We start from the raw sequence: 24,340 nt of genomic DNA, 5'->3' as shown, positions 1-24,340 counted from the left end.
CACAGAAGAAGAATATTCTCAACCTTACAATGAGAAAAAAGTCAGCTAATCAACAAGGCCATAATTTTTCTTGTACCAAAGAGAGCTGAGGGTAGAAAACCACCAGGTGAACAAAATTCCAGAAAATGAGACACCCCTGAGGAGAGACAGAAACACTTGAGCCACTGTACCTTTGGCAGAACGTAGAGGAGAGAAATGGCCATTAGAAAAGTAGGGAAGAAGAAAGCAGGCAGTTTTAACGGATTCTTAGAATGTGGGCCAGTTTGACAGTCTGGAATCCCTGGAAGCCTCTGACACAGGAGGATGAGCGAGTTTACCCTCATTCTTAAGCACCTCCCACTGGCTTCCTTCCAATGGATGCTCAAGAGAAAGACTGGGGGCCAGAGAGGAGACAGGAGAGTCACCCCCCCACACCGCTCGCCACCAGGTGATGCAGGAGCACAAAACCCTGCCCACTTATTCAACTCTCCTTTTTCATAGGAAGCAAAAGCCTCAAGCTTCTGGAGGAGGGGTGAGAACCTTCCTAGGAAAGCGCTCACTGCCTTTGGGGGAGGTTCGAGGTAAAGCTATCTCTTCCAGGAGGATGGGTGGAAACCTCTGGTGCCTGGCCCTGGGAACAGGTGAACTTTCACGGAGGGAGGAGTGGGAGCAAAATCTATCAGTGATGTGATGGGCAATGTTTGAAAACCAGCTCTCGGGAGAAAGAAGTCCTGACTCATAGTGTCTGTCAATTTTTTGTGTGCGATGGAAACAGTTTTACTATGGCCAATGTAAAGCTCCCAACATGATGTCAAATGGCTCACACATTTCTAAAATTTTAATAATCAGCTCCAGTACACAATTGCATCTGACCCTGAGGGAGCAGCAGGAAATCCCATCTCTATCATAAGGCAAGATGGGAGGCTAGAAATAATAATAATAATAATAATAATAATAATAATAATAAACAGCATCAGAAATAAAGAATTCCTTTGATGGGCTTATTGGCAGAATACATTCAACAGAGGGGGCAAAATCATTAAATTTAAAGGTTGGCCAATAAAAATTATCCAAATTGAAACACAAAGAAGAGAGAAAGGAGTTGGAGTGGGGAGTAGGGGGTCCAGGGAGAGAAAGGACTAGAACAGTGCATCTAAGGACTGGGGGACAACATCAAATGATCTAACCAATGTGTAATTGGAGTCTCAGGAGGAGAGAAAGTGAACGGCAAGATCCAGCTCCCGCCTCTGCCCCATCTGCTGTCAGTCTCCCTATATATTTTAAAGCCACAGTGTCAGTTCTCGAACAGACCATGGTCTCCTTGACCCCCAGGACCTTCAAATATGTATTCCTTTTTCTCTGTTAAGATTATTTCTACTTCTTTTCAGGATTCAGTTAAGTATTACTTCTCTAAGGAATTGTTATCTATCCCTCCAAACCTGGGGTGGGGGACCTGCCAGTCTGGGATACCCCGAAAGCATCCCATGTGTACTCTTACCACAGCATGTCACCCCTATGATTCCTGTGTCCCCGCCCTCCACAATACTCAATGCTTAGTAACTGTTAGTAATTATAGGAATATACGAATAAGCTACAAAACAGAGCATGAGCTAGGAAGGAACCTGGTTTACATGTTCACATTTAACATGCAAGGTTTAAAATTACAGAATCTAAAGCAAAACAACAAACATGACTGCAAAAATGAAACACAAACCCTGTTTAACTTAAAAGCACTAAAGTATAATTTAAATCGTAAGAGTTAGAATAATGAAAATGCTAATCAGAAGTCCTCCATCCACCTAAAACATAAAACCAGAGAGAGAAATTTAGCTGCAAAGAGTGCACTGACGCAAAGAGGTTTTCACTGGATATATGGGAGGAATTTTAAAGGGCTTTTAAACATGGAAATACACTTTTTGTCCTCTAAAAGAAGAACAGAAAGTTACCTGCTCTGTCTTTTTAGCAAAAGTTCAGTCCAAAGATACACAATCCATGCCCACAGCCCCTGTTGTCCTCCGCACAATTCCAACATTGGTTTAGCACTTAATTTTAATTGAATATTTTCCCTCATCCATAATTGTGGAGAAACAAAAAACAAACAAACATTATAAAAATATTAAAACTGGCTGGGTATAGATGGTTTGTCAGAATATTTGCTTTCAAAAAGGCATTAGCTTCTTTCCGAGTATCTTATGTTTTTTTAGTTTTCTTCTGTTTTAATTTTTAAACGCTATAACATTTTCCCTCCAAGGAACAGAAGTTAAAATCTGTTAGCCATTTTTTTTCCCATTTCTAAAGAAAAAGCCTAATAGGTAAAGTTACAATTGGGAATTACAAAAGAGCACTCCTCACTCCCAAGTCTGCTGCTGAAAATGATTTTCTTTTTTTTTTTTTAAACAACTAGGTAAACGTATCCCTCTTGAAATTTTATTTGGGGCTCCTATTGGAAACTTTAGACATTGAACACAGGACACACACAAACACACACACATTCACATATTCACAACACTTAGAATTTATCACAGGCATATCCTAAGTATGGTCCAAAACATTGTTTGATAAACCAGTTGTTGAAAATTCAGAAGGCATTTTCCCTGAGAAATAACATTATGTAAACACGGTATTTTGTTCTACAGACCAGCTCACAAGAGCCAATTTAACCCAAAATGTCCATAAACTACTTCTGGAAGTTCCTGGAGTCTAGAACAGAGCCTGGCATGTGCTAAGGGCCTGGTCAATATGTTAGATGAAGGAAGTTGAATGAATAGTAGCGTAAAACATTTGTTGAGCACTAAGGCTGTGCCAGATACTATTCTAACAACTTTTCATGGATTATTTTAGGCAATTATCAGAATCCTACAAGGTAGCATTTTTCAGATAAAAAAAGTGAAGTGAAGAAGATGAAATCTGAGATTTAGGGAGTTTGCTCGCGACCACACGATTAGAAGTAGTAAACTGAGGAAAACCCAGAGAACCTGGGTCTAACTGCGTGGTCTTAACTACTATACACCCTGTCTTTCTACTTTCAGTTTTAGGTCTTAAAAGCAGAGGAACAGAACCTGAAAGGAGCTTAAAGAATGTAAGTTCCATAAGGGTAGGGATATCTGCTTCTGCTTCAGTGGTCAACCCCGAGCAAGCACTTCAGTGACATATCACACTCGATACACATTTGATCAATAGGTGAATGGAGTCTTTTTCCTTTTCCTGGGTATTGGGCTGGTTTATCATAGGAAAAAGTGTGAATTATATTAAAATGTCTCTGGCATTTTCCTAACTCTCTTTTGTTGGGTACCTTTCCCATTTAATCTTTTCCTAAGGAAATCAATTATGATAGTGCCTGCCTTGTTCCAACTATGGTAACTGCACAAGATGCTTTAAATAATGTATTATCCACTCTCAGACCAAAATCCTAACTTCTCCGTTTGGCAAACCTCCTCTGTTATGGGGAGGAAAGCAATCTGACTTCAGGTCTTCCCAATACGGGATAATTGAACATGGCTTCCAGTCCTGTTAGGGATTTGTCAATAATCATTGGAATAAGTGGATTTTAAGACTACTTGTTAATCCCAATTAGCTTATAATTTTGGCATAATATGGGGGAAAGCATCAGTTTTCTAAGCTCTTCTGGTTTTCATAGCTTCCAACTCTGCACGATAGCTGCAGATGACCCTTAGGCCCTTCAGGGGCAGCCGCCTACCCGATCCACACACGTCCTCGACCCAGTGAAAAGAAAGCTAGTGACAGCAAAGAAACATTTCAAAATAAACAAGCTTCAGTGAGCTTCTTTCTTAGCAACATATGGATTACTTATCGTTTTCTATGGTTTGGTATTATAAAATAATGGCACACAAATATAAAATAACACAGCAATTTTACTTTTAATAGTATGTTGTCAGTTACTTGAAAACACAGAGTCTCAAGCAGCATATCACCAAAGGAGTGATTCTCTAAAATAAACTGATGGGAGGCAGAGATGAGAGGTGGGGATTATACACACATTTGCTTTAGCAAGAGACGCAGAAGATTCACGTCTGAATCACAATTCTTAGAGGACTTGAAACATAATTACTGAGGAACCAATACACGGCTGATGCAAGTATGTGAGACTTTACTGGAGGAGGTTAACAAAACTCCGAACAAACAAAAGCAATTACCATGAAGCTAAATTAAGAGCAATTTGTAATGAAAAGCAAGAACAGCAGCCTTTGAAAACCAAGATGACCTCAGTACAACACTGATAATGCAGTAATAACTAAATGTCCTTCCCCCAAACCATCAGAAGTCAAATGATCAGAGCTCGTGCAGTATGACAGGAGCTCTGCAAGCTACGGAGGCAGCCAGGGAACAATGCATTCTCAGGTTCCTACGGAGGGATGTCTTAGTTGCGTCCAAGTTTTGGCAATTATGAACAGAGTTCCACAGACATCCGTGTGCAGGTTTGGGGTGGACAAAAGTTTTTTAACACTTTTGGGTAAAAAGTGTTAAAAAGTGTTGGAGTGCAACTGCTGGATCGCATATTTAGTTTTGTACAATAAGAAGTCACCAAACTGTCTTCCAAAGTGACTGTACCATTTTGTGTCCCCACCGGTAATCAAAGAGATCAGGCCTTAGGTGTTGTATCGAAAATGTCACTGCCATATCCAAGTTATCTTCCAGGAGGGTATAGTTTTGTGTTTTATATTTAGGTCTGTGATCCATTTTGAGTTAATTCTTGTGTAAGATGCAAGATCTTGTCTAGATGGTTCTATTTTTGCGCGTGGATATCTGATTGTTTCAAAACCATTTGTTGAAAGACTATCTTTGCTCTATTATATTGACTTTGCTCCTCAATCCAAGAGCAGTTTATGATATTTATGGGTCTGTTTCTGGCCTCTCAATTCTATTTCATTGATCTGTTTGTACTTTCTCAAATACCACACTGTCTTCATTACTGCAACTTTGTAGTAAGTATTGAAGTCAGGCAGGCTGCGTCCTCCAATTTTGTTCTTTATTATATGGAAATTGTATTGGTTATTCTGGGTTTTTTTCCTCTCCGTATAAACTTTAGAATCAGTTTGTCAATATTCACAAAATAACTTGCTGGGATTTTGATTGGGATTGTCTTAAATCTATAGATCAAACTGGGAAGAACTGACACATTGACAAAATTGAGTCCTCTTGTTCATGAACATGGGACATCTCTCCATTTATTTAGTTGTCCTTTGATGTATTTCATCAGCTTTATAGTTTCCCTCATATAACTGTTATATATATTTTGTTAGATTTATACTTAGGTATTTCATTTTGGGGAGTGCTAATGTAAATGGTGCTGTATTTTTAATTTCAAATTCCACCTGTTCATTGCTGCTATACATGAAAGCGAACGATTCTTGTATATTAACCTGACATCCTGCAACCCTGCTATAATTATTATATTACTATTCCAGGAGTTTTATGTTAATTCTTTCAGATTTTCTACAGAGGTGATCATGTCATCTGCGGACAAAGACAGTTTCCTCCCCAATCTGTATATCTTTCCTTTCCTTATTGCATTGGTTAGAACGTCCAGTATAATGTTAAAAATGAGTGGTGAGAGGGGACATCCTGGACTTGTACCTGATCATTGTGAGAAAGCTTTGAGTTTCTCACCAGTGTGTGATGTCAGCTACCGGTTTTTTGTAGATACGCTTTATCATGTTGAGGAAGTTTCCCTCTATTTTCAATTCACTGAGAGGTTTTATCACGAATGGGTTTTGGATTTTGTCAAATGCTTTTTCTGCGTCTATTGATATGATCATGTGATTTTTCTTTTTTAGCCTGTTGATGTGATGGATTACATTAATTGATTTTCGAATGTTGAACCAGCCTTGGATACCTGGGATAAATCCTACACGCTTATGGTATACACTTCTTTTAGAATACTGTTGGACTCTATTTGCCAGTATTTTGTCTTTTGTTTTTAAATGATGAAATAAAGGCTAAGATTTCAGGCTTCTATTTTCAAGTACTTTTCTGAAAACAGTGAGTGGTCTTAATTCCCCCAAAATGAAATCTCAAATTGGATAAGAGTCAATGCTATATTTCCTATTTTGACATTTGTCTTCGAGGAATAAAATTTCTATTAGAAAAATACAACGTACAGATTTGGTAAAGATCATCCTGAGGCTACTTCATAGAAGGCTTATCAATTTTTAACTCACAGTTTGTTACCTTTCAATCAGCAGCTTTATGTCTTTGGTCAATGGTTTTGATGTATGTAATTTAGACAATACATTAATATAAGAAAGAAAAAGAAAACTGTGTGACACTGTATAACTGACCAAACAACCAGAATGGTTGGGTTGGTGACACTGCACTTGACCCCATGAGAGCACAGGAGGGTGCTCAGTGGGTTTCCACGGGTTCTAGGGCCGGTTCCCTCTTGCATACACTATAGCGCTCCCACATGGCTCTACCTCTGGGGGAAATATATGAATCAAGACTCATTTTAAAACATAACTAGAAACACGCCATTGCTATCTTTATCATGAATTTCCTGGACTGCCTCTGTAGACACTAGGAGTTCCAAACCACCAGCTGGAAAATGTAATTTTCCTGACTTTATAACTTTAATGGTCTCGACAATCAGAATTTAATACATTCACTTCCACTCCAGCTTAAAACATAAAATTATCTGTTCCAAAATGTTCCTCCCAATCCATCCTCCAACCACCAGTTGGCTGGTTTAGCTCTCTTGCTCTGCCTTGCTTTCCTTTCCCTTGCAGCGGAATCTCATGAAAAAGTGGTTTAAATTTGCTATTTGTTTTTTGACTCATACTTTTCAATCCACTCTAATATGGTTTCTGCACTTAATCTTCAACAAAAATACTTTTGTTAACACAAGTGATGTTCATGTCATTAAGCCCATTGAATACTTTTCAGCCTTACTTCATCTCTCAGCAGCGATTGGTTGATCCCTTCCTCTCACCTGAAGCATTTCCATCTTTTGGCCCACATGATAACATGCTCTTCCAGTCCCTGCTTATTTCTCAGGTTACTTGTCCCAATCTCTTTTGCCAACCTCTTCTTTACCTTTAAAAATATTAGTGTTCTTTTGGATTCAGTAAGCTCTTCTCCCTTTATTTTTTCTCTCGGTGACCTCATTTACTCACAAGGTTTCAAACATCCTCTATAAGCTAAGGGAGATTTCTATCTCTAGCCCAGACATTTCTCCTAAGCATGGGGCATTATGTCCACCTGCTTATTCAACATTTCCATTTGTACAATGCATTTGAACATGGCCAAAACTTAACACTTGGTCTTATCCCAAACCCAGACCACCTCAACCACAAACCTGCTTCTTTTGAGCCTTCTCTCAGTTCTCAGTAAGGGGCACCATTAGGCATCCATGGCTCATGTCAGAAATATGGGCGTTACCCTTAATATGCCTGCCCCCTTTCTCTACCCAGTGCAGTCAATCAATTATTAAGTCCTGCTGAATATACCTCCTAAATGTTTCACCAATCTGGTTACTTTTCTCTGCATCACCATTATCATCACTACAAGTCTTAGCCATCATCGTCGTTTGGTAACTGCTCCCGTAGCTCCCCAACTGGTCTTGTGTAAACACTACGGCTCTGTCTCCATCCTTTATCTACTCTGAAGCTGGAATGCTATTTTTAAAATGCAAATTTAACCACATCATTCTCCTTCATTTTTTAAAAAAACCCTTTTAATTCCTTTCCTTTGGTAACAGGATAAAGTAAAAGGTCTGTAATGAAAACGTAAAGGCCCTGCCTTTAGGTCTGGTCCTTCCCCCCTCCCCCCTCCCCAACTACATCACATGCCATTCTATCCCTTACTCCTTAGGTCAAACACAGTTTCCTTCCTTCTTCAAAAGGACCAGCTCAGGACCTTCAATTTTATAGTTTTCCTTTCTCTAGAACAGGAGCTGGCAAACGTTTTTAGCACAGGGCCAGATAGTAAATACTTTAGACTTGTGGGCCAATAGGTCTCAGTCTCTGACTCAGCTACCCAACTCTGACATTGTGGTGTGAAAGCAGCCACAGACAACGTGTAAATGAAAGAGCATACAAAAGGGGCTGTGGGCTGGGGGCACAGTGTGCCAGCGCCAAGGCTAATGGTCCCTACCTGGTCCTCGCTGACGCATTCATTTCCAATGTTATTGTCTCAACGAAACTCTTCCTGGTCAGGTACGTCCCCGTCTTAAACGTGCTCGCACCACAACGTGTATTTCTCCTTCATAGAACTGATCATTACTGCAATTAATCAGGTATTTGTGAAATTCTTTTGTCAATATCCATCTTCCCTACGAGGCTGGAAGCTCCATTAGACTAGAAATTATATTTACTTTGCTATTTTATTCCCAGCATGTGGTGAGGAACATGACACATAGTAGCAATCAATAAATATTTATTGAATGAATGAATGATTAATTTGCTATCTGACCTTCAGTTGGCAACTTTATCTTTCTGAGCCTTAGTTTTCCATCTGGAAATGGAAATGACAACAACAGCTACTTTCCAGGTTTGTTTCAAAGTGAGACAACACGAATGACTGTATTTTGTGAACTCTAAAGCAATGTACACATGTAAGACAGGAAATATTAGAAGTGTGCCTTGGTTGCCTAGTATAGGGGCAAATTATAGCCCGAGGGCCAAATTCTGTGGCTTGTTTTGTTGGCCCTCTAGGGAAGAATGGTTTCTGCTTTTTTAAAGGATTGTAAAAAACAAAGACAAAAACACAACAAAAAAGACCGTGTGTGACAGAGACCATGTGTGGCCCACAAAGACTGAAATATTTTGCTCTCTGGTCCTTTACAGGAAAAGTTTGCTGACCTCTGGCTTGTCGGGGCTTAAGTAAATATTTTAAAGAGTGAATAAATGAATAATTCTTACTCTGCAAATATACACAAATTTTTGTATTTTGGTGACTGAAAAGCAGTGCCATTTTCTGACTTCCTTTCTTCTAATCAACAGAGCAAGTGATCAATGTTGTAAAAATCCCCCCATGACCCCAAGACTCTTTATGTTTACTTTAAATTAAAACATAAGAAATGAAAGGAGTCTATACACATTTGCATTTTCCCTCATTTATATCAACAATTGTTTTTGAAACAGAGAAGGCATGGGTGTCTGGGGAAAGGGACAGGATGGGGAGCTGGAGGCCAAGCACACCATCTCCTCTGGAAGGCTGACTGCTGTTACGGATGCGATTGCGGTGCGGAAGTCTGAATCTACCGAAACCAATTCATTGTGTGGTGTAAAATACTGAACTATTTTTCCTGGGGAATCCATCATTACACAGGAATTAGAAATTACACATTTATAATAGGAAATAACAAAGGGCTGTGTTTATTACCAAAAAAACACAAAAAAACAAACAACAACAACAACAAAAAACAAAAACAAAAAAACTGCACACACACAAAAAAAGGAATTTGGAGTCAAAAGATTTAAGTTTGAACTCTACCACTTACTCAATCTGCCACTTTGAGCAAATCCATTAGTCTCTCTGAACTTGAGTTTCTTCATCTAGAAAAAGAGAATACATATCATCCATGCCACGTGTTTTACATATATTATATTTGGTCTTTGTATCAAACTGCTAAGTAGATATTATTAGTCCCAATATATAGATGAAAAAAACTGATGCTCAGAGAGGTCATGTAACTTGCTCAAAGCAACACCACTAGGAAGAACCAGAAAGATTGGCGCCAAATCCTGACTCCAGCAATACAACCTAATGAAAATATTTAACCTTCTTAGGCCTACTACATGTTTTATCTTACAAAAAGCATATAAGACCTAATTTCTAGAAAAGAAGTGTTGAAATTCCTCCATATTACATGATCAACTTACACCCGAAAGGTGGGTGGTTTTCCTACAGTTTTCTCTATCAAATCTAATTATATATCTTTTAGAGACTCGTAAAGAGGGGATGTGCTCTCCTCTCAGAGTATTATAAGAACAGCCTAAATTGAGCGAGCAAAATATATAAAAGTACTAGATTTTGAGCATGTCCCTTGAATAGCGTAGTCATCATGAATTCTATTTATTCCACAGCAAGTCCCATTCTGTTTATGAACCAAACAAATGCAGTATATGGCACATCGGTTGCTGATTAAGCCGTGATTACCTTTGCTTCATTATCTCATGCAGCCTGCCATGTTGGACACACTGCTCCTCCAATTCATCGTTCCTTTGCTGTAATTTTTTCAGTTTGCCGTATGTATACCTTTTCTCTTGACTGAGCTGAGCTATTTCAGATCTAGAGAAGTGAAAACAGACATAGTAGATGTGCAAGGTTCTTATTAGTAGAGAATGTTTTTATTGTACAAACTTAACATTATCGTAAATTCGGTATTTAAACATAACAGTGTAAGTAAAAATACTATAAGACAAATTATCTGAGAAACTGCAAGATGTCTAGCAGAGGGAATCTATATTGCAGGGATTCAAGTGGTAGACAGATAAAGGAATAACAATTACTTTAATACAGAAGGCTCCTCCAAGGAGCAAGACAAAAACAATAATGATCAAACCGTTTTTTCCAAAGACTATCATTCATTTACCAAATATTTACTGAGGGCCTATTATAGGTGAGCCATTATGCTGTTAAAGGAGCAATCCCAGGCCTAATCTCTATAACACAGAGTTGTTTCTTTTAATTAACATAACTAATTTAATGGCACATGATGAAAATCATGTAGCTCCAAAAGGCATAATAATGAAAAATGGCATTCCTCTACCCCCGGACCCCCAATCCAGCTGGGCAGTGACAAATACTTTCAGGTTTTTTTTTTGTTGTTTTTTTAAAGCTATGTCATCTGGTATTTCTCTCTGAATTTCTTAATATGCTTATAGCAATACCTCTTGTTCCGTCAATTAAGAAATTTCTACTGATTCATTATGGTAGATGAAGGTTCAATTCTTTTATATGCCCTCTTCCCCCATCTCCAGCTTGTCAATGTATTTATTAGCATTTCAGTTTGAGGGTAAATCATTATCAGTATTTACGTTATGACTACCTAAGTATTGGTCCTTGCTAAGTAGTTTGCTATGATCACATTGCCCTTGCATACATTTATTTTCCCCAAATGAGTGGGTTTCAGTGTAGAGCGATTGGGAGGCAAGCCATCTTTCCTATGGGAGATTCCCAATATTAGGACCTGTAATTCTGTCCTCTGTGGCCATTCTGTTCTCAAGAGAAGGAGCCTCCAGTTTCCTGTTTACTGTGTACAACCCTGACTGCCAGGGGCATAGGGGCTAGATGGAAACAGAGGGGTGAGGATCTCACCTTTCAGAATGCAGACTTTCTATTAATCCTGGTACTCTAATTTTAGTGCCCCTATTTTAACCAGAGCCTGCTGGTTTAATTTCTTCAGAGAAGAAGCCCCTAGTTTCCTGGGTGGAAGGGGGATAGTCAGTCACCTGGCTGCATGGAGTCGGGTGGGACTATCAATTTTGATTTCAGTCCTATGTTCCATGCCTGTCTTTCCAAGTGTTTCTGGAATCCTGAGAGCAGACCAGCTTGCTTCATGAATAAGTATTACCCTCTGAAGACACTTAAGATTCACCTGCCTTCACTTCGCTAAGTCAGGTACCATTCCTCCAGTTTTCTTTCTGTCTTCACACATTTCATTTGGGATCACACACATCGACTTTGGCAATAGTTAATGTCCCTCGGGAAATATGTTACCTTTTCACTTTCTTGGATGACTATCTCAAATCAGAAAGATGTCTGTTCAAGAAAAATTGCACCCTTGTCCTTGTTTTAATCAAAGATTGCTCCTACTGCCACCATTCCATCCTGTTCTACTGCCTCACAGGTTAGAACTAAAAGCTTAAAACTCTTGCATATTAAAATATGAGGAGTTAAAGACTGGCTTGTTTCTTGAAGTTTAAGTAAGACACTTGATGTAAAATTATTTCCCTCCAAAGAAACGATTCCTCCATTGGGTGAGATAGTCTTTTCTTCCTGGTCAAGAAAAGATTTGGATTTTCTAAGAGAACTTATTTCAAGGACCAAACTGCTTCACATGTATGACGCAATCTCTCACTTTTAGTTCACTTCATCCCTCATTTTATTTTCATCTTGGTTCAAGTGTCACGTCAAAGGAAGCTTGCCCTGATTAATATCTTGTAGTTCTCAATATGTCAGCACATTTTCTGAAACTACCTCTAGCTTTTACGCATATATTAGCTCATAATTTATTCCTCTGAGTTGTAGTCTATGCCTCATCTTTCTTACTAGATCATATATGAGGGCATGGATTAGCTCATTTTCAAGCTCAGATCAAGCACTCAATCTACATTTGCTTCTCATAATAAGAATTTATGTATATTTGAAATAGTTTAAATTAATTAATAATGACTTACATTTTTCCTTTCAAAATCATATACAACATGAAAGAATTTAGGGGCAGTTATAAGAAATTGCTAATTTAGCATTTTTTCAAGATAAGTGTCTCCTATCACAATATGTACTATGCACTAAAATAAATTCCCAAAGGACAAAAAAAAATTTCCTTAAACCAGATTAGAAAAAATGCAGAAGACTATCTATAGTCAGTGACTTTCACAGGAAAAATTGTCACATTTTAAAAGAAAAATCAGTAGATTTTATAATATAAAATACAAAACTTTTACACACAAAAATATCATGGTGTCACTGTAGCATTGTATCACAAAGCAACCGCTCAGCAAACCAATATCTGGAAACTTAACTCAGAAATTTGTCAATAGAAGATTGGTTACAATGGAATATAAAGATGCTATTCTGATAATGTGGTTATCTGCTGGTGTTATTTATTGACCTAAAAATATGACATATTGTTAAGAGAGGAAAACATTAAAAATCATATATAAGTGATTCCATTTTATAATTAAAAAAACATTTTGACATGTGTACCACATGTTAATATGGATTATCGCTACATGTCACAATTAGGAATTAAAATTTTTTTCCCTTTTCCATATTTTCTGAATTTTTACAATGGCCATCTATTTAAAACAAAACAAAACAAAAATAAAGTCACTTTGACTTTGGAAAAAATTCATGAAAGCAAAATACAAATTTTTGAAAATTAAAAAAATAAAGAACTGGGAACATAAAAAAGAGACAAATGAAGATTAGAAGCATAATTTAACAATGTGTTATCCCCACTCTCCATCAAAATTCCAATTTAAAAAGTACAAGGAATATGAAAAATATTCAGAGGAAGACACATAAGTGGTCAATAAACATTTATAAAATATTCAACTTCACTATTCAAAGAACTGCATAATAAAACCAGATTACAGTTCACTATTTATTGCATGGCTACTTTTTACCAGATAGTGGAATCCATCCTTTACAGTACTGATCTCAATTCATCCTACAAGGTAAGTGTTTATTTCCTTTTCTCTGTAAGGTCAACATAAGATTTAATGATTTGCCTAAGATCACCCAAATGGTGACTAGCCAAGCCCAAACACAATACTGCCTGTCCAACTCTAAAGGGGTTCCCCATCCACTGTGTGCTATTGTCTCTCACTTTTTTTTTAAATCTCACTTCTTTTAGTCACGTACTGATATACGTACGTATCTACTGAGCAGAAGTTAGTGTAGTACTTGAGCAAAGTAATACACATTCATCAATTAAAAACGGTTCATATTCTTTGGGCCAGCAATCCCCTTTTCGGCACCCCAACTTTGGGAATCATCAAAAATTCAGACTGAGGTACAAAATTATTATTATACTATTCATAACAGTTAAAAGTTAGAAACATCTGAAATGTCTTAGGCATACAAATGATTCAATTAAAATTATGTTTCCAGAATATTCAGTGATGGAGAGAAATGTTCATTAGATAATCGTAAATGAAAAAGCAGAATCCAAAACTGTATATATAGTATAATCTCACTCACAATATAAATGTATGTGTGCACATGGAAAATGACTGAAAGAAAATATGTTCAAAAATTAACAATAGTTAGTTAGATGGTTATGTCACAGGAAATTTGTTCCTTGATTCTTTTTTGTATTTATATCCAAATGCCCTACATTGAGAAAGCCTTACTCACAGAATCACAAAAATATAAATGTTATTTGTATTGGCACAATATGTATAAAAGGTATTTTACTGGTACAATATTTTTTCTGCTTTGCATATTTTGGGGTTTCTTTTCTTTGTTTTTAATGGTAATTTGCCTACCAACTTCCAATGTTCAATAAAAATTTGGGAAATGTACATGGACATCATATTTTATCTGCCTAGAGCCCATGATATATTGAATGAATTAGAAGCTTGCAAAGTTCAAAGAGTAAACTTAGAAGTTTCTATGTTAGTTTGAGATGACATTTGTGGCATGATTATATAAAAGGATAATTGACTGTAATCCATTTTCACAGAAAATTTAGGTAATTTTTGGCTTTACAGAAGCATGAACTTTTCCATGCATTTTTATATACCAGTTATATTGTGTAATTGCATTTGCATGAAGTATAATATTTTACTACTATAATTAGGATTACAGCAATAATTGTTTTAAGGGAAAACACGACCTCTTAATATTTTATTCTTTTGGATTCTCATGTGACTTTTGGTAACAATTAGCAGAGGCCGATATCAGTCTTCTCTTGTAGAATATAATTTTTACAACATCCCAACCTAACATCTAAACGTGCAAGGGGAAAAAAATAGTTCAAGCGGGTGTGTGTTCTTTACTTCAATTAAACTCACACAGTTGGATACCGACTGTTGCCAAAACAGTAATATAATTTATACATTATAGTCCACACAGTAAAACTACACTAAAAGTCATTTAACAATATTTATAACACCATAAAATACAGTGTTAAAATATATGAACTGCAATATGTACCAGAATTATAAAATTTGTTTCTCATCATCAGCGATTAAAAGCAGGATCATTGCTCTAGCCTCAATACCCACAACCCTGGTGACAGATTAGAATTCAAATCTTAATGATCAATTTACAATTAACAAGATAGAAGTGAAACAAATTAAACCAACCATTATATATAACGAGACCCAATGGACTCCCATTGTTCCTCTTAATTACAAAACGCAAATCACAAATACACAATGGGCACTGTTCGACATCAATCCGCAAGCCTAGCAACCCAGAAAGTGACTGTGATGGAAAAGAAAGAAGAGAGAAGCAAAACCACGCCGCCCCCGGTTCTGTGCTCTATATCCTGTTCTTGTCGTGCAAGTGTTGAGAGGCTGAAGCCTAGCACACGCTTGATCTCCACTCCGCAGCTGGCAGAGGCTCACTCCTCGCCAGCCAGCCCAACCTTTCTGAGCTCTTCCCAAGGCCCGTTTCAGATCGCACTGCAAACTGCACTGCAAACATTTTACTGCTGATTCATCAAAGCGCCTGGGGAGAGGCAACACTTCCTCCACTTTGATAAAGAAAAATCACAGTTGCACCAAAGATATTTAAATATCTCCACTTACCAACTTCAGAAACAACCCTATCACTGTAATGAGCCCCCAGAGTCCTGGGGAATAAAGATGAAAGGGGAGCTAAAGTTTATGTGAGCTTCAACTAAAATCAGCCAGAATGTCTGCCGGGTGCCAACCGAAAGAAAACGAAATTAATGCTCTTGTCTGATGGTCACACACAAGCTATATAAAATGCACAGAGCCGGCAGCTCATTTTTGGTTGTAAAATGGGATGCGCCATTCACGGGCTCTGGGGTTATGGACACCGTTCGAACAGTGTGGAATGCACACCGTGCTAATCACGGCGGAGGGCTGACAGAGCACAGAAGCAGTAGGCACTGCCAGTATGCGAATGGGGAGAACACACACACACACACACACACACACACACGAACCATTTCGAAACATCTTCCCCATAGCAGCCGAGCACGAGGCTGGGGTAAGGAGTAAGGGTGTGCAGGAACGGTGAGCCCAGATTGTCAGCTTTCCTAGTCATTCTGCATGGGCTCTTGTCAAATGACTAGATCTGTGACTTAAAAAAAAAAAAAAAAAAAAAAAAGCTTATTTTAAGGGGTATAAATCCATTTGTTTAGTATGGGATTTTGAGTAACATGACTCTCAGAGAAATGCTACAAGGAGCAAAAAAGAAAAAAAAAGGTGTTTTAAGTTGTTGATCAACAGAAAATAAATACACCTACTTTCAGGAAAAATTTTACTGTTGTACTCTGAGGAAAACCTGGATCAAAATTACCATAAGGTTTAAATAATTATTTTGGAGACTGAGCTTCCACAATGACGATACTTTAGAAAGCTCAAAAGAACTCCCAGATTTCTTCACCTCAAAGTACAGGGGAATTTATTTTATCGCAAAAATTTAGCATAGGGTGTGTAGAGGCACACTTCTGGTGGGATTCTGCAGGGCTTAATAAGTTTATAATTTTTATTAAAAAAAACACCCCTAGCTCTTCAAGTTTTATGTAAGTGGCTTCAAAGCAGAAAGTAGTATCAAAATGGAATGTTAAATTTTGCATGAATTTTGAGAATCTCTAGTCTTCACACAGAGAGTTGTGGGGGCAAGAAATTTAAGGGTGAACAAACAAACAAACAAATCCCTAAAATCACAATTTATCCTGTCTACTGCTTTCTCATGAGACACACAAAATACATTTTTTGTAAAGTTTAGAAGAATCCTTTCAAAGTTTTAACAATAATTAGGAACAATTTCTTGAATGTTTACTATTTGTCGGGCCTTAGTTTTGGGTCAACTTGTGAAGTTATAGGAGCTGCCTATTTTATTATGCAAATTGACACGACAAGGTGAGGGAGCAGGACCTGAATGGCAACCGGATTCACATTTTCCTGATGCTGTTTTGCCCTGGAAAAGGTTTTCATGGTACTATAGACTCTATGTCTGAGAGAAAATGGCATTCGGACCCTGGTGAAGACAATGATAGCCGTGAAGTGACATCCCCGTTGCGAGTGAAGACCCTTCAAGCATTGCCACGATGACAAGAGCAGCTACTGTGTCTTGTATGTGTCCCTTAGCATTGTGCTAGGGGTTTTATAGCCGTATGTACACTTGTGTGTGTCTCTATAAATTTCTAATTCCCACAACAATTCCATAACGTGGTTTTTGAAATGTTTTTCCAGATGAAGAAGCTGAGGTTTGGACAGAATAGGCAATGTACTCAGGTTATGAAGTTAAGTGGCAGAGGGAGAGTCAAACCTGGTTCTTTGTGAATTCCAAAGGTTGTTTTTTTTTTTTTTTATGTTTTTTTTTTATGGTGCATTGCCTGTGTTATCAACAAAGGAACAGGCTGGAACCAGAGTCAGATCAGGATATGGGGGTATCACCACACCTTTTTGTTTCATTCATTCATTCATTCATTAAATGAATAAATATGTATTGAGTGACATCTGTGTGTCAGACGAAAAGGAACACATTCAGTTGACAAAGTAGTGGTCAGGAGCTAGATGGATCAGAAGCAAGAGGAGCCAGACAGGGGCTGAGGTTCAAGTTCACTAGACCAGCACAGGGTAAGGTGATAGCTCTAGAGCAGGAAAAAGGGGGCTAGAGATGCAGAGCACAGGTTAACCCTCACCTGCCTAATATATCTACTTCTCAACAGGAATTTAAAGATTAATTTTTCTTCCCATCATAACTGCTTTAGCCTGGATTTTCTTTAATACTAGATGTAAAATATTGCACTTATTGTAAGTAAAATCATAGGCTTTTGAACCAGAAATACCTAAGTTAGAACTCGAGCTCTCCCACTTACCAGCCATTTAAACACTCTGAATATTGATTTTTCTCATCTATAAGAGAAGACTGTAATTCTCGTCTCAAGATGCTGTGAGAATTAAATAATACATAGAAGTACGTAACACCCCTTTCTCTTTTATCCAGTTTAATTTCCTGAATTATGCCTCTTTAGAGAGCAAGATAATTAATCAATAATCAATCACAAAGTAATGTTAAAATAATGTAATATTATAAACACCAGATCAATATAATTTTTTCTTAAATTATGTAATCTTGTTTGTTTACTTCTAACACATCACTTACTTTTGGATCTATGTGAGGCAAATCAAATATTTCTGGTTAGGAATAGCTACTGTTGATATTTTATGAGTCTTTTTCATGACAGAATCATGTGGGCTTCCCTGTTAAATTTCCTGAAAATATCTGGTATTGTGGCACCCTGAGCTTTTCCCCTTTCCAAACAAGATACTTAATTAGTATTTGCTAAGGAGGAGCACACGTCAGAGCACGTTCTCAGTGGCTATAGGAGCGTCTGCCTTCTCGAGAGTAGAAAGAACTGGATTCATAAGCCCTCTGATTCCCCAGAAGATTCAGAGATGGGGATTCCATCGGCTAAGGCAGTTTATTGATGGAGGAACACAAGCTAGGGCTCAGAGTGGTCAGATCTGCTCTGATCTACCCGGAAATGCTTTCTGAATGCGATAGCTGTGGCATACTGCTTGCTCTGTGTAGACCTGAGTGAGTTTCAGAAAAATACAGAACAGCAGATATACAGGTTATTTTTTTCATTAGGTTATGTGGTAATGTGCCATTTGATATCTAGCTAATTATGTGAATGTTGTCTTTTATAGTTCAGTTCTATCCAATTGGAGGATTCTGTCCAATATCATTCATTCATTCATTTTCATGAGGAAACCACAGTTCAAACATGTCAAATAAATTTGTCTGAGATTACACAGTTACTGTCAGAGCAGAGATGAGAATTCAGGCTTCTTATAAATTTGGAATGTAAGATGATTCATTCTTTGAGATAATCTGATTAGAAAATGTGCAGGAAAAAATTCATTAAGATCCCAATGAGTAGGTTTATAAAAGAGTAGTGTACATATAAAATGAATGATGGCTGTTCTATTAAAATAGAAAGTTTTAGAAAGAGAAGGAAAGGATGGTTTTGGTTGATTTATTTCAAAGCATCATCTTTCATTTTTATATACACATATTTCATCTATTATAATTTGACCTAAAGATAGCTTTTGTCGGTTTAGGGAGAGCTGTGATAATAGACTAAGATGTGTTACACGTATCAACATTAAGACTTTAAAACTGCTTGATTTATTTGCATCTTTTAGTAGAATAATTGCTATCTTGTTCAATTGTAAACACTAAAACGTCAAATAACAGTACGTATACATACTTGGTTAATAACAAAAAAACACACCAAGGTGTGTGTATGGACAATCAAGTGTTCACAGAGAGAAAATATTAACACATACAGTAGTTCCCCCTTATCCACAAGGGATCTGTTCCAAGACCTCCAGTGGATGCCTGAAAAAAACTTTTTTCCTATACATACATACCTATGATAATGTTTAACTTGTAAATTAGACACAGTAAGAAATTAACAACGATAACTATTAATAAAATAGAACAATTATAACAGTACATTGTAATAAAAGTGATGTGAAAGTGGTCTCTGTCGCTCTCCCAATCTCTCAAAATACCTTACTGTACTCTACACACATTTTCACTTAAGGGAAGCACTTCATAGCTTCTCTTTGGAATATCCACATTGCCAGCATCACCACTCTTGTGCTTTGCGGCCATCGTTAAGTAAAATAAGGGTGACTTGGATACAAGCACTGCGATACCTCGACAGTTGATTTAATGACTGAGACAGCTACTAAGTGACTAACAGGCAGGGGGCATATACAGCTAATATAGGGCTGGACAAAGAAATGATTCATATCCCAGACGGGACTGAGCGGGACGGCGTGAGATTTCATCACACTACTCAGAACGGCATGCAATTTAAAATGTAATGATTTATTTACTTCTAGAATTTTCCATTTAATATTTTCAGACCATGGCTAACTGTGAATAACTGAAAGTGTGGAATGCTAAACTGTGGATAAGGGGAGACTACTAAAGCTAATTTTGACATTTAACATACTGGAAATGTTTTTTTAAGGAAAAATTAGAGTACTCACACAATAATATTACCTACCTGCTTTTTTGAGAGACTTGCTCCAGTTTCTTGGCTAATGTACAGCATTCTTCCTTTAACTTTGTCAAAAATGTATTCTGGGAGGTCAGCAATGAATACTGTTCATTTTCTAGAAATAACAATAAACCCCCCACCAACATAAGATGTTTATGGTTGTAACTCTGCAGTGTGTCCATATGTAGAGCGGTAAAAGCACTAAGACAAGCAACACATTTCCCATAAGCCACTAGATCACTCTCGTGTCCTAAGTCACAGGACTGCTCACCTGGCAAGACACTAAATCTGGTGCAACATTTATTTTTCTTATACACCAGAAACATTTTTGATCATACCAGATTGGTGTTAATTTTTAACATGTTAATAGAGTGTCAAATATCTCAAGTGAAGTCATAGATGCTTGTATCTTTGTAATATGCAAGATATTATATTTCTATTTTGACAATTTTACTATAAACAGTGTCAAAATTATTACAACCAGATAATTCAAAACTAAAATAACTGAGGACCTCTGATTTAGACTGTAATTCATGCTTTATGTTTCATATTTGCTCACATATTGCACTACCCTCCATCTTGCATCTATTTCTCTAATTATGAAGGTGAAATACGTAATTTGATTTCATTGCCAACAGTATAAGCTTCAATGAAAATCTGGTCAAAGAAATTGAACAGAGAGTGGTATTTTTGTGCAACATAAAAGGAAGTGTTGTTAAGATGGTTCTAACAGGTAAATTCTTGTCTTGCTCACAGATTCTGCCCGACTCCGTGATCCATAGGCTCCTGCTAGCAGTGAGGAGAAACAATAATTTATCCTATTTGCCACCTTTTGTTTTTAGTGGAAAAACATCTACTAAGTCTGGTGAATTTTCATTTCTCCTGGCCAAATGCCATTAGAAGAAAGTCTACTAAAAGTACCGGAGGGAACTACGTGAGTCGTATAACCTTTGCCTCTTTACAAGTAAAGAGATTATTTAATGAACTTTATGTTAGCAATTTTTCACCTATAGGATAAGTGATCATTTCTTACCATGTCATCAAACATAGTATACATTAAATCATGTGAAAATTACTTTCAAGTGTAAGGTTTAATAAGGCCCTTTATTTCTTTTCAATCTTAGCTAATGATTGGCAAAAAGCGTACAGCATTCAAAGCAAAATAAATCAAGGCACTAAAAATTAAACACCATTTTTCTGGAAGAGACAGGATCAATTAAACTTTTGTTTTAATAGTATGATCAGTGTGGAGTACGTGCTGTGGAATTCTAATGAGTGACACTGTCTTGTTTTGACTAACACTGTCTGTGAACACACAACTCACACGTGAAAAGAACTACATAATGCTCTGACGGAACAAATCAAACTGCCTCTTTTCAAAGTGCATTTTACTTTCAAATTAAAGGTAAAGAGTTACTGGCCAACTCAGTCTGCAGAATAGCGCCAATGTGATGAAAGATGGCAATTTTTAGCCAAGCTGCCAGCTGTGGTCAATGCCTTGTATTAGTGAATTTTAACGGCAGTTGTGAGAACTTGAAGAATGCAAAGGATTAAACATCACTCTAGATTGGGTTGGGGGAGGTGGGGAAATCATACAAATGCTAAAAATGTTCGAAGCTGCAAAGATTAAATAAAGGAACATATCAATTTGGAGCCACTGAATTACATCCAGCTGCGACAGTGAATTAAGAACCGATTAATGGCTAAAGCTTTTCTCCAGTTTGGACGCTGAAGCAAACTCATTAGGCTTTTAGAGCAGCTATAATGTGTGTACTGTGGGAACTGTTCAGTGCTATTCAGGAGACTCTAACTGTAAGCTCAGAGCATTTCCCGCAGAGCTTCTGATGCTATTTTCTTTATATAACATGTGTGCCTGAAAACCCAGCCAAAAACAAGCCCTTTGTTTTTCTACTTTGTTGTGGTCTCTCTCAGCTTTACGTTTCTTGAACACAGGTAAATAAACTCATAATCCAGATGGTGCAACAGATGTGAGAGCAGCACTCTGAAATCAACAGACAGTGGGCAATACTTTCCATTTTCCCTTTTAAACGCTAACTAATATGTAATTCGGAATCTCCGGTGTAGTTAGCATCTGCTCCCTTCGGCCAGCCAAAGGTTACAGGTGTTCCTGGTGTCATTTCACAGTAAGGCGTGGGCCCGGCTTGTGAGCGAGTGCCCAGGCTCTAATCTTTCCCCACCACCTACCAGTTTTGTCATGCTGGGCCTCCATTTGCTGTATCTTCTGTGTCAGCTCCTGCTCTCTTTGCTGGGCCTGAAGGGCTTGGGCCTTTGCTTCACTGCTAAGGCTCTGCTGGATGCTCTCTTTTTCCAGTCTACAAAGCAGAGAGGAGACAGACAGAAATTGAATCTGCAGATGCACGAGCCCCATCATTGCCCTACAGACGGCAGAGAGCTGCTCGGGAGTGAACTCTTCTGCATAAGAAGACAACAAACAATCTTTCTACTGACCTCTGCTCTCCTTTAGGGGGGAAATCCAAAGGACCTTTCATACCATGTTAGAAATACATGCCATAAATCCAAATGGACTGAGTATGCAAAACATCATGACAACTGAATAATGCTATTGGGTAGCTCTAAAACACAAACACCTTTCTCTCTAAGACTCCTAGAGTTCTGCACCACCAATTAGTCTTCTATCTTCTGCATGGTTACTACTTCCCAAAGATCCTGGAGTTACAGGAATAGCATGGCTCAATACACCAGAACTTAAATTCTGGAAACTAAGTTTTGGAGACCACCTCTACTTTTCCACCTGACCTTAAAATGGAATCTCACATACAATGTAGGAGAATCTACCTAGAGGCAAGTGAAGGCTTCTGTAGTGCCACATACACATTTCTGTTACATATTTTCACACATTAGGAAATGTAATATGAATATATAAATACGAATATGAAAATGAGTAACTTCCCCCAGCACATCATGAAAGAACTCCTTTTGGGTCATGTTGAGAGAAACTGCAGGATGAGATGCTTCCACAGTCAAAGACAATATTCCATCCCACTGTGATTGGATATCGACCCATCCCTTTGGGACCCAAAGGTCAGTATCTGATCACGGTGGCTCCTAAAGCGAGAAACCTCCTAAACAATTAGGACCTGAAGGACGCAAAGGACCTCATGGCTACAGCACTTGGATACTGACACTGTACACACACACACACACACACACACACACACACACACATTAGGTCAGCTCTTCATAGTCTAGATGTGGGTGATACGAGGGTTTCCTCCAATTAACTGACTTAGGTTATGTCTAACCCTGATCTCCTTGTGGGCATTTCTCATCCATGCTGCTTTAGTTCACTAATTGAGATATTTACTGCTTTGCCTTTGCCAAACTAAAAATAAACAATTCCAAAAAGCTATCACTACTAGTCTATGTACCGCTGTGGAACTTCAATTCACTGGCTTCTAATTATAAAGCAACATAAGGAAAGCCTGTATTGAAATTGGTCAACGCATGCAGTAATGTTGTAGTGTAAAATTCCAAAAGGAAAATACACCCACACCTCACTCAAAAGGAATCATCAGGGGTCCACGCTAAATGTGAAATAAGGTCCTTTCTAGCTCTTCTAATAACAACACCCCCTTGGATGTGCTCCAAGGTCTTGCCTCACACTCAGTTCCAAACTGGTGTGTACCAACAAATGGACAGTCAGACGAGGCCACTTTTTGCCTCCCCAGTTCACACCACATATTTTTCTGGCCATGGATCATGGCACATGTCTCTTTGCTTTCCTGGGATGTTGCCCCCTACAACCTTCATCATCCATCCCCCACCCCAGCCACATCCCCTTGCTCATTGTACACTACTCCTTTTAAAGGCCTGCTCAGAAGTCTCCCCCCTCCTTCCACTCTTTCCTAAATTAACTTATTCTTTCCTCAGTGACCTCCATATATGTTGTGTGTGTATATATATATATATATATATATATATATATACACACACACACATCCTTTTAAGATAGCATTTGTCACACTTAGTTCTTGGGTCACACATCTGCCTCCTTTGTCATCTCTGTCTCTCTACACCCTGAGCCCAGCTCAGGACTTGGCACATAAGAAGTAGGCAGAGAATGTTCAGTGAATGGATGTTCTTATGCCCTGGCCATAGAGGGAAGGAAAGCTGCTGTCTTTCCCTGAAGCTGAAGAATCTGCTCAAGTCTTGTATGAGGAGGCAAAAACTTTTGGAACATGTTAAAAAAGAAGAGTGCCCAGAAGAGATGCCCCTTATGGCTTGGCCAGCTGGACACAAAGCTGCTGAAGGAGATTGCCTAAAAAGAGTATTGTGGATTCTTTCACGAGTAACCATCCCCCAGTCAGACCCTGAGTTAGAGCAGTAGGGAGACCTGGGGCCCCGAGCCCCCTAATAGTTGGGTAACCATAAAACGCATTGCTCAAAAGCAATACCCATTTGAGA

General features: G+C 38.0%; 1 protein-coding gene across 5 annotated transcripts in view; it reads right to left on the bottom strand.

Annotated features, from left to right (window-relative positions):
* SDCCAG8 (SHH signaling and ciliogenesis regulator SDCCAG8) overlaps positions 1-24,340 on the bottom strand; it is a 207,512-nt gene that overhangs the window by 59,405 nt on the left and 123,767 nt on the right. For 3 of the 5 annotated variants that reach the window (XM_074316832.1, XM_019746823.2, XM_074316833.1), the window contains exons 14-16: positions 22,100-22,227; positions 19,901-20,009; positions 10,096-10,227 (exon numbers count right to left, since the gene is read on the bottom strand). In XM_074316832.1, the coding sequence (XP_074172933.1) occupies positions 10,096-10,227; positions 19,901-20,009; positions 22,100-22,227 (369 nt within the window). Of the gene's footprint in view, positions 1-7,895; positions 8,217-9,436; positions 9,492-10,095; positions 10,228-19,900; positions 20,010-22,099; positions 22,228-24,340 lie in introns of those variants that run through there. The other 2 variants (XR_002138627.2, XM_074316834.1) reach the window with 2 other exon arrangements.

Source organism: Rhinolophus sinicus, linkage group LG12 (assembly GCF_036562045.2).
Source record: "Rhinolophus sinicus isolate RSC01 linkage group LG12, ASM3656204v1, whole genome shotgun sequence".
NCBI lineage: Eukaryota > Metazoa > Chordata > Mammalia > Chiroptera > Rhinolophidae > Rhinolophus > Rhinolophus sinicus.
The sequence above is the reverse complement of the archived record's forward strand: the minus strand, read 5'-3'. Positions and strand labels throughout refer to the sequence as shown.